Source organism: Mixophyes fleayi, chromosome 6 (genome assembly GCF_038048845.1).
Source record: "Mixophyes fleayi isolate aMixFle1 chromosome 6, aMixFle1.hap1, whole genome shotgun sequence".
NCBI lineage: Eukaryota > Metazoa > Chordata > Amphibia > Anura > Limnodynastidae > Mixophyes > Mixophyes fleayi.
Window position 1 is genome coordinate 158,020,247 of NC_134407.1, and position 16,335 is coordinate 158,036,581.

Consider the following 16,335-nt stretch of genomic DNA (forward strand, 5'->3'; position numbering starts at 1 on the left):
CGGGGGTGACAGTGGGGAGTTTTTAACACCTTAAGTAGCTTGATGAAGGATGTGGCGATGAAGATGAAGGATGAGGTGATGGAGAAAAATGATGAGGTGGTGACATGTGGACAAAACCACGTTAAAAAAGGGCGCTTGCGTCGGGAAGTAACGCTCTTCCCCTAAGGAGGCCTGGGCTAGGCCCAAATGCATGACAAGAACCTTTTTAACACCTTAAGTAGCTTGATTTGACTAGAATGCATGAAAAATGCAAAGAAATATATATATATATATATATATATATATATATATATATATATACATACATATATATATATACATACATACATACACAGGGTGATTCAAAAGTCGCAGTACACCCTTTTATTTCAAAAACTCTACAGGAAATTGGGAAACCTGAATACTCCAGTAAGGTATGGGTGACGTGGTCTTTTACGGTATGTACCAAACATGGGCGCCATCTTGAAATCGGCCAATCGGCCTAATTCCTGTAGTTTTTGAAATAAAAGGGTGTACTGCAACTTTTGAATCACCCTGTAAAATATATATATATATATATATATATATATATATATATATATATATATATATATATACACACACACAGAAAGCAAAGGAGAAAGAAAAGATAGGGTAATCACAAAACATAACAATAAGCTGAAGTAAATAATGGAACTAAGAAGGGAATTCGATGAAGAAAGAAGAAAATATGAAAATGAAAGGAAGGAGAAGGAATAGAAAGCCTGCAGAAATAAAATAAAATGAAGAGGAGAAGACTAAAGAAAGAAAAGGTGAAGGGAATGGAAAAATTGGGAAGGGGAAATGAAGGAGAATGCACACTGGTGTAAGGTGGAAGGAGATAAAGTGGAATAGAAGGACACAGGATGGAATTAAAGAAGGAGAAAGTAAATAGAAAGATAACTTGTATGGAATGATAAGGTGGGGGGAATAAGGGAAGAAGACGCATAGAGGAAAGGGAAATAAAAGAAAGACGATGTAACCAAAAACATGTCTCCTTCCAGCTCATCACTACTAGTCATACTTCCGGGATTGCGCCGTGACGTAACACGCCCTTGTAGAGAGTGATCACGTGAGGCTGCAGGACACGCCCACACAGAGAAGCTCGTCTCCTGCCCCTTTGCTGAGCTGGTGCAGGTTTATACAGCCGGTATATCGGTGTGCGGTGACAGGAGCAGGCATGGCAGGGCGGGTGAGTGACCGAGCATCGTGGTGACATTTCTATATAACATATAAATACGTGGACTAGTCCATTGTACGACTATAGATAGGACAGTGTATGGATTTATGGAAATGCAATATGTGTAACACGTATAGGAGAGATCAATACACATCAGTTTCACAATATGCAATATTTATTATACGAATAAAGCTAGCCACAGCCTATAGATTAACAACATTAAATGTATTATTGTTATCCCTGCTTTCTTTATCCTCGTGTATTCATGCAGTATTTACTATTTGCATATGTAAATAGTTTTTTTAGTAGATACATTTTTTTTTATCGTTCATAACATACAGATTAATGGGGTTTTATCTCCAGAGAGTAGATATGCAATTCATAATGGTATATTAATGGAAGTGACATGCATCTTTAAATGTAAAAGCATTCTAAATATATAAGTGTAAATGTACATTTCCATGTTTTGCTTTTTGTTGACTGTGTATTTTTTACTGCAGTCAGATCTCATTGGGGCTATGATTGTATTGTGTGAGGATATTATACCATTTTGTTATGTGTGTTATTCTTCACATTCAGCTGTAGTCATGTGACAAGGTATTCTATATTGAACAATGCTATTTATGAATGCATATCCCATTTTCTAGTGTCGCCTAAATTTAAATTATTCAGTAGGTGACTGCCTATCAATCGATAGGTAAGTGTTGCTTGTCAGTACAGAAGGATTATTCCTACTGCCAAGATTTATATTACATTAATAATTTTAAATTTTCTGACATTGTACTGCATGCATCCCTGTGGGAAATATGGGCATCTAAATCAGGTCTTTTGTTATACTAGACGAGGATTGGAAATGCGTGCTTCTTCCAAGGACCATTATTAAGAGCTAGTTTTATGTATCTAGGCAGACAGAATAGTGAGTTGTGTTATCACTTGACATGGTTTCTAGTGCCAGTCAGGTAGAAATGAGCATTGCAGATATAAGGCACACTGTGTGTCAGATTCTAGACCTGTATGCAATTCAAATATAATCTATTGATTACTGCAATATTTGGATTTGTGCTAAGTTGTGTAAATTTAAATTAAAATGCCATATATATATATATATATATATATATATATATATATATATATATATATATATATATGTGTATGAAAGTTGTAATGTATAGTACTGTCAGCCATTGCAGCAGTTAGACAAATTGGTGGTGCATTTTGGATGAAAATGTAAGGTTCATGAATAGAACAGATACATCCTGTAGGAGTGCTAGCAAATGTTTTTAATCATTCAATCAAGCAGGCACTGTACACTATTGACTGTTACAGTGGATCTTCTCCACAGAATCTCCCCCATTGTAAAAAGGCCACAATGATGGGACTATGTGGAGATAGAAAAAAAAATTCTTGGAGACAGAACAACTCTTTTGATGAAAGGTGTTTTACCATTGACAAATTTTAGTACAATAATCAGTGTTTATTTCAGCTTCAATAAATATTTTTTTAAAGGGGAAGTGTGGCCCTGTATAAGTGGCATGTGGAAAGTCTGAGGTTTTTTTTGGAATGAGTGATGTGTGGGTGCAGAGGTAATTTTGGGGCTGTATTTTTAGTACTGAGATTAAGGGTAATATGCAGCCCTTTTGAAGGTTCATATATGTGGCCCATGAAATGTGTTAGGTTGACCATCACTCCTTTTGATTTCACTGTATAGACTGATCTGTTTATTTTTGTTGCCCTTGTACACAACAAGAGGTGAGCTCAGGTCTGTGCATTGGATAGAATTGTATCTACAGAACAGAGCTGTTGTATCTAAGAACAACGAAAGTAAACAACTCTTTCTGGAAAATGGATTTCTCTGAAGGTGGACTTACCCTTTAAACACACAGGGCCTCATTTAAATTTAGAAGTAAATCCAGCTACAAGGTGTAAGTTATATAGGTTGTATAGGATAACTGATATTTCACATGTTATTTAGAGAGGGGCATGGCCGGCAGGCAGTCAGTCATCTTTATCTGGGTGCAATGCTACATCACAGGAATAGAGAGACCTCTCATAGGATTGTTAATCGTTCATTTTTGCATTCATGATTAATCTAGTCCAACAGTTTAAGCAATAGGTTTGAATTATAATATAGTTGGACATCCGGTACCTCTTGCTCTCTTAATCTTTATAAAGATAGAGACTTTGACCCTAGCAGGCTGCCCTCCTGTATAAAGTTATTGAAAATGGTGCAAGTGTGCTTTAAGAAAAACATGGGTGCTGGGATCTGGAACATTTGAAAAAGAATAATTAGCCTGGGAAGTATTATGTTTGTACTATCCCCTTTCTGCCTAACCAAGGGAAATGTGGGATATCTTCCATGTCTAGACTGCTCCTTCTTGGGGAGTAGTTTCCTAAATATCACATCCTATCTTGATGCTGAAGAAATGGGAATGACCTCTAGGGCACCCTAATCAACTCGGTTGATAACAAAATATTCAGAGCCTCCGACTGGGAATAGTTTTCTATTAAGGTTTAAGAACAGACCAAACTCATCCAACTAGTTAATGTTTGAAAGAGAGAGAGATAAGCAGCTGATAATTAGAAGTATATTGTCCTCAAAGATAGTTAAAACCTAGGTCCAGGCCCCTGATATTATGCTTTGACTATTCTGATTGTCACATATGGCCTGTAGAAGGGCCTCCAATATTATTAAAAATAAGATTGGGAGGGCGGACAACGGTGCCTTGTGTCATTATCTATAAGGGACGATGAGGATGAAAGCCCATTTACCACCACCCTTGCTGAAGGGATGTTATAGAATGCCATAACCCTGGCCAGCATATTGTCCTGTATGCCAATTTTCCGTGGCTTTAGATTGATGTGCACAAAATTGTCATTAGTCTTCAGGAATTGATGAAAACAATATTAACTTATCTCTGGGTGCAATATGGTGCATGGCCGCCACTGCCAATCAGAGGAGCCCCCATAGTCTCTTACTTGAGTCCCAGTGAAGCAAAGAACATGACCACAGTCCAAGCAACATGTTCAGGCTCAATGGAAGAATGTTTTCATCTACTTACAATATATGTAGGTATGTTTCAAATAAATGTAATTGTGCTTTGAAAAGACACAATTCATCAATAGTTTGACAAAATCTTTTATGACGAAAATACATTGTGTGCTTGTGACCAAGGGGTAAATGTATCAAGCTGAGAGTTTGCCAGCGGGTTTGAAAAGTGGAGATGTTGCCTATAGCAACCAATCAGATTCTAGCTGTCATTTTGTAGAATGCACTAAATAAATGATAGCTAGAATCTGATTGGTTTTTCAAACCCGTCGGAAAACTCTCAGCTTGATACATTTACCCCCAGGTGAGCTTACTCTACCACCCAATCTTTCTCTCTCTACAGTTTATTTATGGTTTTGCTGCTTAATCTTAACCTGCCGTTACTGACCACTCCTTCTGGTGACACTTGACACCAACACTCTCCGACTAAGCATATCAGCTTGTAGGAGTGAAGTCACTGCCAACACCTGGTGACTGACTGGTTCAGTTTCCAACCACATTACTATACCCCGATGTGCTCAGTTGGCTCTCCCGCTTGTTTGGCTAAGTTAGAAACTGATCTTTTTACTTGGTGATGAGACCATACTACAGGATTAAGCAGTTTGTGGGTCACCTTAGGAAACAGAGCTTATGTCACTGGCTTTATAAGATCAAGTAAAGCCACCTTTAGACTTAAAATATATACAATGTATATGAAAGCCTATTAATTGCTGCATTAAACAATATATCAGAAATAACTGATGTCTGTGTTTATTATATATTAAATGTTCTGATGCTGTCTGTTGTAGCCTTCAGACACAGCAACCATTGATTAAGAGGAGGGAGCATCTCTATGTAAAATAATAATTGAAGAGGAGGAAAGTCACAGCTTGTGCAGATGTCTGACTAGAAATGTTCGAACTAGAGCCAATGTCCTCAAAAAGGAATGCGATACTCTGCAGTAACACTTTTTCATCCTATATCAGGGCAGTCATAAATGGGATGTGGCTTTGGCTGTCTAAAAGGGAGGGGGAGCAATTGCTCAATACCACTTAACTTGGACTGGAGCTGCACTGGAAAGTTGGGGTATCAGTGAATACTAATAGAACATTTGAAGGCCATTAAGTTTTGTCTCAGATTTCAGATAATACGCGAAAACCTAATATCAAACCATCAGAATCAGTTTCTGCTTTCATATTGCGGTATTATTGTATTAACACCACTGTGGTTTTCTGCAATTAATGTGCAATATCCACTCATTTTTACACATGACATGAAGTCTCATATGGAGTACATACAATATGAAACTGGATGTAGCCCAGAGAAGAAATTGTTTGAAAATATGGTGCACACTTGTCATGATAATTCATACTGGCTTTCAAGGGCTACTAAACTGAAAACATTTCTTTATGAAATATGAAAAGGCCTGTCTTAACATTCACAAATAGATATGTAAAGCTTCTATACCTTGGTGAAATTTAGGATGAGTAGCTTTCTAGGTACCATTGCTCTATAGCTTACTGTTGGAAGACTGAGGTAATTCAATTTGGAATGAGTTTTTACTAAAATCTCCGCTCCTTTTCTCTCACTCCCACAGAGTTTTGAGGAGAAAATTAGTGGAGATTCTGTACCGTATTGTCTGGGAATGTCCAGCTGCTCCTCGTGGCTAATTGAATTCCCCCCAAAGAGTAAATTCTTACAAAAAATACTTTTTTTTATTTTTTTTAAATGATATTATATTCTGAAATTATATTCTGTTGCATATTGTCATAGTACATTTAAAATCTTATCTGCTGAATGTACTGTACATTGCCCTATTACTGTGTAGTTTGGTATTTCAAAGACAGATGATTGTTAATAGTTATGCAAACCCTGCCATGTAGTGACCCATGAGGATCTGTAGGAAAATGAGACTAAGTCTATATGCAGGTGACTCTTGTTTTCCATCATGGTTCACAGTGCCTTGAGCTATTAATGTGCTAAAATAATCAGAAAATTCTGGAAAATGTAAATAGCAAGTACCTTATTATTTTACTTAGTTTGTGAAAAATCTTGTTTTACCTTCTCTTCCCCTCCTAGGGGTTTATTTACTGCGAGTTTCAAAAAGTGGAGATGTTGCCTATAGCAACCAATCAGATTCTAGCTGGCATTTTGTAGAATCCACTAAAAAAAGGATAACTAGAATCTGATTGGTTGCTATAGGCAACATTTCCACCTCGTCAAACCTGCAGTTTAGTAAATCTACCCCCTGGAGTGTATGTGTATTAAGGGTAAACAAAAGCAATAAATAAAGAGTAGTGTGCTGAGACATTTGCAAGTGTGATATATTAATTATATTAAATGCCTGTCAACTGAAAAGCCTTAAATGATAGGGATCCAGCCATTTTGTGGAGAGCGGACCTATAGTAATATTAGTGTTACCGTAAGCAAGGCAAAATGTAAAAATAAAAAAGGTCTTTTAAAGGGTGAGTGAATGTGTTACAAACAACACAGTTATAATTGTGTATCTGCTATGTATCTTCCTGATCTTCAGTTTCTTCCATCTCTTACAGTTTTCATTGTATCTTTGTTAAATTCTTTTTCCTGTTCCGAGATTGTTCTTTAAAAGAATATTATTTTCCAAATTGTAATATTTTGATATAACCTATGAAGGGTAAACTTAAATTTTCGATGTTAACCTGACATTCCACTCCAGCTCTGTTTTAAAGTAAATTATTAGCTGCTCCATTTGAGCTCATGCACACTGACGTTCAGTGTGAAGTTGTTAAGAGCACTAATATATTTTGAAGATTCCATGAAATTTCACGACCGCGTTGTGTACCAAGAGAGTAAAAAAAGAAAAAAAAGAGAGCATCCTGTTAAATACAAACTTTCGCCAAAACACAAGGGATCTGATTTAAGGCACACAAAAATGAACATATTGTGTATTTTTGTTTTTTTAAAATGGGGCAGGCGCACTTATTCAACTACAACCGCATCTGAAGAAATGTCTTTTGTTGAATACAGGTCTAGGTCCCGGCAGAAAGCACAGGAAAATAAAAAAAATCAATCGATGTCACCTGTTAATTATATAGTCATTAATGACAAAACATTCTAAAAAAAAATAATATATTTTAAAAAAATAAAATCCTCATAAAATACATTTATTAGGATGTTATTAATATCTACTGTACATAAAATGCGTAAAATGCATTCTCATTATTGCTGCTGATTGGAAACACATGTTCTAGCATGGATACGCGACAGTCATCACAAATTTTCGGCCCTTACACCTGCCCTGTAGCTGGTGCAGGTGAAAAACACATATCTTAGAGGTGCCCAAAGCTTAAATCGAGCTTAGTACACTTACTGTACATTGACTCTGCATGCGCCCAGTACCCTACCCATTTCACCCATGAATTCGCAGCCTGTTGTATGTGTCCTTTGTGCTCGAATCTGAATTGCATGCCATTGAGCTCTCTGGCGTCTAGATTCTGGGCATGCACAAAGCAATTTAAAGTGTGATACGGCATATATCGGCATTTGCATTACTTGATGAATAAGGCCCAGGGTGTGCAACTGGTTTGTTAAAGTGTGAAGAAATAATTGTAGGAATATAGCAAGTATTTATTTATTTTTTGTGTTCCTGCTCAATGCAAGATGAGTTTTTACATCATTATGAGTCTTATGCTATAGGTGACTGCTGTGAGGTTCATGATGGCTAGAAGGAGGTGTTTGAGAGCATGGCAAAATGCCAGTGTTACTAGGTTTACCCTTTGCTATTGTAACTCATTAGCAAGGAGCGCTATTCTCTCTTCTTTTTGAAAGTTCAGAAGTACCCCAAAATGTCATGATTATATTTGAATAACTATTGCCACTGTTGTTGAGCTCCTGGTCATTGTATGACCAAGCCTCATGAAAACCAATACCAGCTAGAGGACTACTGTATGTCTATAGAGGGGAGAGACTGCTGGCAAACTTAAGTTAATTTATTATTAAATCCTGTATTACCCATCATGTTATACATGCCTAACACATGTATTATAATACTTCATGAACTTTATAAAAGTAGTCTGTTTTATCCAGGTTATTGATCTCTCCATTGGCTTATAATATCCTTTTTTTTTCCCAATTGTCAATTCTGCTGGCTTTTTATTAGGCTTGTTATAGTCATGGTTAGATTTGTGTGTTATGTAATAACATTGCATTTAGTTGCAAATTTTAACTTAAATTTAATTGCTATGATTTAGTGGAAATGTAATTATGTCTTACTATTGTTTTTACCTAGTCATTGCCTTCTGATGGCAAGTGTACAATGTATACCTACCCTTGTCTTGGGTCTAGTATAGAAATGCAACCGAAGAGGAATAGTCAGCGTTTCTTTATGGAAGGAAAAAAAAGATGATGTGTATGTGTAACTTCCTGTCTTGTGTAAATCCACTTTCCATCCCCACAAAACAAATGATTTCTGAATATAGAAATGTTTACTGCATATTTTATTTATATTTTGTTCTCTTCCAATTAAAGGTTATACTTGAGAATTGCCAAGCGACGTAATTCCAGAGCCCACCAAGGATATGTAGAGAGTTGATGAATTTGGGAAATTGACACATTTTTCATATTGCATTGGTTGGCAGCCCTATCTAGTTACAGATGCCAGCTTAAAGTGGTCCAAAGTTTTAGTAGAAATTATTTTTGGATTGTTTTTCCGGCAACTGTCGATGGCTTTTACAATTGTATCTCAATTGATGTAAGGGCCTATGGGAGTTCAGGCTATTTTAAAATCTTTAAAACCTTAGCAATGGGTTGCAAAACAATGGAAAGAAAGTTTGTTTGTTTTTTCTTCATTTTCCAAACCGAACGCCGCTTGGAGATTGAGGAGAGCCATTTTTTTCATGTGTTTGTGGCCTACAAGGTTTTCTGTTTAATGCCAAATATAACGAGGCCACATCTTAGGAAGATCTTCAGCTAAGGGCTAGGCCATGGCAATCAATTTCTAGAATGTCCTTTCTACATATATTGAAATTAATGGAGATTCATGCACCCACATAACCGTGTACACCTGAAGGATGTATACAACGGTGAGAACTCCTTTACCCTGCAGTGGAAGATGTAGCATGGACAGCTGTTGAGGCTCAAGAACATGCACTCAAAATAAGAAACAAAGTAGCACAATAGTTTGACTCTCCTGCTGGGCACCAATAATGGCAATATAAGAAAATGTAAACATAAAATATTCAAATTTATATTCGTTTGAATTTGGCTATACACTAATCATTGTAATATACAATAATTACATTTGTGCACAGCGTCCTCTTACCTCTGTCTTGTTTTATTTCTAACTCTAAAGCGATGCAGAGTATGCTGGTGCTATTTAAATAAAGGTTAATATAAAGAATATTGGGCCTGATTCGTTAAGGAAAGGAAAGCAAAAAAAATGAGTATCTTTGAACCTTAGCAAAACCATGTTGCACTGCAAGGGGTGCAAATGAGTTTATTATTTTGCACATAAGGAAAATACTGGCTGTTTTTCCATGTAGAATGCAAATACTTGATAGCTTTATTTTTACACTGACAGTAAAAGTTGTCCTAGGACATGCTCTTTCCAAATTATAAATCTGTCCCCACATCTTAAATGTACCTCCCCCAGCAATACCACATGGTTCTGCCGAGGTTCAAAGTTACTCTTTTTTTTTGTTTTTGCTTTACTTAACTTAATGAATCGGGCCCATTGTGGTTTTTTTGGTTTTTTTTTTTCCCGTTTGTTTTTTACATTTTACTTTAATGCAAATAAACCAAATTTGTAAAGCAGCTGTGGACAGTAGCATAATAGAATGATGGGTAGATAGTCTGGCCCATATTCCCAGAGTTTCAAATGCAGTTGTTGTGGGATTAGAGGAGATGTACTTTGTGCTTTATGCCCTGTGTTTGTGGTAAGCTTGTATATGGACTGTACATATATTGCTGTGGAACTGTAGATTTATGTCTGATATGGATACAAATATGGTGCAGGTGTGGGAATAGGTGGTGGAATGGGTGCAAGTATTGGGTAATTTGTATTTGTGGTCAGTGGATTGGGCATAATCCCTGATCAATGGCTTGTGAAATGCTTAGTTTAACGCTAAATAGATGTTCAACTGGAACTTTTTGCAGGTTATTAATTAAGCTTTTGCAGGAATGCAGTATTTCATCCTTTTCTGCTTCTGCTACGGTTGTTTACTCCTGCAGATCTTCCATTAATAATAATCTCTGAGGAGTGTGGATCCACATTCCTCCTGTTGATATTGACTTTCAGAGGAGCTACTCACCACTGAGCTGACACTGTAGATCTAGAGGTACCACAGACAAGGCAACAGACATTCCAGTTCTGCCCAGTGTTCATGGAGAGGAGAGTTGTCTTCCTTATATTTCCTGAGATTCTGAAAGTGAAATCATTATTTAGTAATTAAACAGCACATGTATTTTATATAATAGAAGAATCAGATCATACTTACTTCCCCATCTCCATGTAGATACTACAGTTCCTCAAAGTATGGATGTGTTGCTAAAATCCTATTGCCCTAGGAACTGCTCCTTGTGGTACTGAGTGACTGTAAAAACCCTCTTCAAGTGATCACTCAGAAATTTGCATCTTGGCTTTAAAAGGAGCTCTGAAATAAATAAAAATATATAATGCTAAATTAATGAATAAAGAAACCTGTGTATAGTTTAGGGCACTTTAATATTAGGCGTGTTACTTTAAACTTTAGCATTTTTTTAAGATGAGGTTTTAATCTGCTGATACGTATATCGATATATAGTATACCTTCCGTGCATATATGGCTTTCCATTTCTGTTTGATATGTTTTTAAATTGGGTCATTTAAAATATTAAAATAGCTGCTTATTTAAATGTCATTTGATTGTAAACCAGACTAGCATCACAAATTTTTTTTACTTTTTCATGATTATACTTATTAATAGTAATACTTCCCCTTTGTTACCATTCCATAATATAAACAATTCCAGAAATTTACACTGCAATGTATTTGTGTGGGTCTTCCCCCGGAAAGGGACACCAATATGTGCATTTTTGTAATAAGCGGAGTTAGGCAGAGCAAAACCAGAATATAGATGATGTTGTAGTCTGCGGACCTGGAGAAAATGGCTGGTGATATCGCATGGTAAAGTCACTGGCCTTTCTTGTGACCATATGATTTGCTCTCTGGGGCTTCTGTATTGTGCAAATGTTTTAGTACTGCAGCCAAATTTAATTATGCCAATTTAAAAATAAATAAATGATATTATTAAAGAATATTTTATTGATTTTCCTTACCCATTCTTGATGTATCGTACCAGCCAGGTGTGATCATTTTCAAAGCATGTAAGCCACATGTGGATGTTTATTACAGCTCTGGATGCTTCATTTATTTAATCTGTATTATGTAGCTCTTATTAACCGCAGGTTAGCATTGCTGCCTCACAGGGTTGGGGGTCAAGTGTTTGATTCCGACCAGGGCCCTATCTGGGTTATAATAAAAAATAATTATTATTAATTTTACTGGCTTTCCGTGCTATATATGTAGGACTGCACAATCTTAAACACTAGAAAGACCTTGTTACTTTTTAAATCAGTTATAGTCTATTTAAACACTTTCCTTAGCTGTTGTTAATTCATAGCTCTGTTGCCTATAATGAAGTCTGTTCGTTACGAAGTTGGTTAGGTAAGAGCATGCTGTTGCCAGGGTCATCAACAATATGTAAAACAGAAGAGAGCAAAAGTTCAAACAAGCAAATGAAAAGAATTGGGATTTTATTGATCCAAACAAAGTGCAACCTTCTGGTTTTGAATTAATAGTACATGTTTGATGCATGCAGCTGAGGTTTAGTACTTGCTATTTTTGTCACAGCATCTTGTTCTCCCTTTTTTCACATATTCCCTCCCTACCACTGTCTTCTTGTCTGTATGAAGTGTTTTAAATATTAAAGTGGTAAGGTTGTCTGCAATCTGATTGTGGGTGGAATACAATGTCATGCTTTACTCTGTAAAATGAATGCCATGTATTTTTTTGCAGCAAGAATCATTTTGATGTATATCAATAGAGGCACACTGTGATGTTTGCTCGTGGCAGAGATCTCTTCTAAATTTGGGGTGCTGTGAATCCGCAGTGATTCCTACAAAGTGCATGAGTCTGGATTTAGCATAGCGTTCCAATTCTTCAAATACCCATTACAATCTCCTGATGTGTCGCAGAAGCCATAAGTGACCTGGATTCTGTGCAGCTGCAGGGACATATGAGGGGGAGGCTGGATCTTCTGTTATGTGCAGAGAGGCAGTGAATTATTTCTGTATGAGGAAAGGGAACAGTCACTGTTTAGAAGCGGTTTGCATTATTTATCGCCAATGCTGCTTAATTTATCTAGATATAGAGACCCCAAGTATAACCCTTTCCATTCCAGCGTGAGCATGCTGCTTACATTACAATATGCTTAAAGCGTAAGGATCTTATACACGCTGCAGTTTTACAAACCATGTTAGTTGGTTTAGACCTAATTGGTCACAAATTGCATTGTATGAACCCAAAAAGAATGCGGATCCAGAAACCTTTCAATGAGGATCTGTACAGCTGGTAAATCCAATCGGAAGATGATCACATCTGACAGTATAGGCAGTCATCACCTGACCAATCCATCTTTGCCTTATACGATATGGCTGGTCTTTCTGAACTGTCCATATATACGTGTGTGGTCAAATGTGAAAGATATCTTGCAGTTAGGCTGAGTGTAGGAAACAGCGTCTGCACTACAGCTATTGCAAACAGCCACCAAGGGCTAGATTTACTAAGCTGCGGGTTTGAAAAAGTGTGGATGTTGCCTATAGCAACCAATCAGATTCTAGCTTTCATTTATTTAGTACTTTCTACAAAATGACAGCTAGAATCTGATTGGTTGCTATAGGCAACATCCTCACTTTTTCAAACCCGCAGCTTAGTAAATCTAGCCCCAAGTGTTTGGCAGATCAAATTCTATGTTGTCTGTGTCCAGCAGCGAGCATGATGCCAAAGAAACATACTGGGCACCCAGCTACTCCACGCTGGCACATGACCATAAGAGTGCCCTTGCAGCACAAGAGCAACAGCCTTTTCCAGAACGAGAAGAGGGAGGAGGTTCAGTTGAGAAAAATGTTGAAAGGAAACTGTTTCGCCTCATGCCAACCGTGCCACTCCCGCAAGCTGCACAGAAATGTCAGTTGTCAATGGCGTCATTAATTATGGTGGCTGATAATGTAGCCACACGCATTTTCTCCACCAATACTGCCAATTTTTTATCCACTATCTTATGTATCCATGGTTTCCCACATTCCTTAGATTTTGAGCACATTTAAGCAACGCCATTTTTACCTACTGCTTCTTGTCGTTGTATGTTGTTTATTTGTATCATGATGCTGTTGGTGTACAGTGTTGCATAATCTGTTGGCATTTTATAAATAATGGTGAATAATGGCCCGCTAATTTTTTAGTATGGTTCTCAATTGTCTTCTGAACTATGGGTGCACATGAATTTTGGGAATATTCTAGTAAATAAGGTAATGTTGCTTTCCAAGTCAGTGCAAAATCAGCACATCTACACACCACCAAGGAATTTGGGGTTGAAAGCCTGCACCAAGGAATTGCAGGTAGAGCAGGAATAGCCCAAATATATTCGGCATCTAGTCAGTGAAATCTAGGAACCAGTAGGATCTTAGTAAGGAAATAGGGAAGTTGTGCATTGACCTCAATAGAAAGAAAGGTGCATTGGTTACATGGTTCCTAGGGTTTAGAATAAAAGAAAAATAGCCATAATTGTTTCATGTAGTTCTTACAGGATTATGTCTAATAGAAAGACTCGAGCCTTTATTGATCTCGCCATACACTGAAATGATTGTTGGTGCCAGCTTGGGCGGTTTGAGTATCTCCGATATTGCTGATCTACTGGGATTTTCACTCCTAACAATCTCTACCGTTTACAACAAATGGTGCACAGAACAAAAAACATGCAGTGAGCAGCGGTTCTGTGGGTAAAAATGCCTTGCAAATGAGAGATATCAGAGAAAAATGGCCAGACTTATGCAAGCTGACAAGAAGACCAACTCAAATAACCATGTGTTACAACAGTGGTATGCAGAAGAACATCTCTGAATGCACAGCACATCAAACCTTGTAGTGGATCTGCTACAGCAACAGAAGACCAAAACCGGACATTTGAAGATTGAAAAAATGTCACTTGGTTTAACGAATCTCTGCTTCTGCTGCGACATGCAGAGGGTGGGGTCTGAATTTGACAGAACATGAACCCATGGATCCATCCTGCCTTGTGTCAAGTGTGGAGGCTGATGGCGGTGGTGGTGTAATGGTGTGGGGAATGTTTTATTGGCACACATTAGGCCCCTTAATACCAATTGAATATTGTTTAAATGCCACTTCCTATCTGAGTATTGTTTCTGACCATGTTGCATCTCTTTATGGACACATTCTTCTACTCTTCTAATACTTCCAGCAGGATAATACATCATGTCACAAGGCATAAGTCTTCTCAAGCTGGTTCCACGAACATGACAGTGAGTTCAGTGTACTCCATTGGCCTCCACAATCCTCCTATCTCAATCTAGTAGAGCGCCTGTCTGATGTGGTGGAACAAGATTCGCGGTATGAATATGCAGCCGACAAATCTGCAGCATGCCGCGAAACATTGAGTATGGCTAAGAGCTGCTGCTAAACAATCTAATATGATGGGAAGTGCCAGGGCCAGTATGTAGCAAGCTTGAAGTAATTGTTAAATGTAATTTGGTATATTTCAGAAATGGTGAACCCAATTACAGTTGAAATCTTATCTGGAAAGCCTTAAATCCCAAGTATTCCAGATAAGTAATCCCATATATGTGATGGGAGATAAAATAATTATATCCCACTGCACTGTATTACTGGTCATATCTTGGATGCTCCATGGACATAGTAGTGGGCTCCACACCCTGACCAAAGTCAACACTTTTTGGACTTCTCATTGTATGACAGCGATTGAGATACCCCGGAGAGAGAAGGTGCATTGAGATATATCAAAAAACAAAAAAGATAATGTGCAGTGCTGTAAGATGACCCCAAAAAGAGTGTGTATCACACGATAAAACCGTACCTAAGTGATAGATAATTGGGGATATCCAAGGCAATGGAAGATACAATATAACAATTTAATGATTAAAGTGTTCACATATAAAAATATAGGCATACATATACATATAAAAACCAATGTACAATTTCCAAAGAATTACTGCAGTAATAGATTTAAAAAAATATATTATATTCAAAATGAAGACATCATTCATAGTAACAGCAGTGTGACAATATTGGCAATAATGAACACATGAATATAATAAATGTTGCGAAACTGACGATTCTGCAATAGTCAGTATCTAGACATAAGACATTGCAAATAATGGCTGATTGGAAATGTCGATAGAATGATAATTATGTTCATAGATATAAATACGTGTGACTTGTCCAGTTGTGATATGCCAAGCTCATACGCTGACTTTTCTGTAGAGCATACAATATTAAAGGAACTGACCCTCCGTAGCTGATGGATGGGCACGGTATTCCGTATAGAAAAAAAGAGATGGCGGAACTGAAAAGTCTTGCCAGGGACCTAGAAAAGTGTCGGAGATGTTTAAGCAATATTCTGCACTTACAGTCTCTCCAGTAATCTTCCGAATAAAGTCCGGTCTCACACTGGATCTGTAGTTTTCGTCCGACTAGGATAAAATCCAATGATAATGCAGGTGCGTACCTGTAAGGGGTCCGTGTGGTAAAATAACCGCTAATGGGTTCCTATTTGAAAGTGTCCACTCCAACAGAGTATATGGTGAAATCCTATTATCGGAGACAAACAAGTAGCTTGTATGTGATTGGGATAGAAATCGGCAACGCGTTTCGTCCACCAAGCTGTGTACTTTCTCAAGCATTGAGATAGAGATATATATATATATATATATATATATATATATAACCACATCGCTGTATTTTCCGAGAGGCTTTACAGCATGAAACTGATCTGGCCATTCAACTATTGATTCATTTTTTTTTATTTATTGTAAGTGTGGATAGATTATATTGTGTATCATT

The 16,335-nt window shown here is 37.3% G+C and overlaps 1 protein-coding gene across 1 annotated transcript in view; it reads left to right on the forward strand.

The window, feature by feature from the left end:
- Positions 1-1,066: 1,066 nt before the first annotated feature.
- Positions 1,067-16,335, forward strand: part of NSF (N-ethylmaleimide sensitive factor, vesicle fusing ATPase) — a 66,126-nt gene continuing 50,857 nt past the window's right edge. The window contains exon 1 of the mRNA XM_075176887.1: positions 1,067-1,210. Within this exon, the coding sequence (XP_075032988.1) occupies positions 1,199-1,210 (12 nt within the window). The 5' untranslated portion in view covers positions 1,067-1,198. The remainder of the gene's footprint in view (positions 1,211-16,335) is intronic.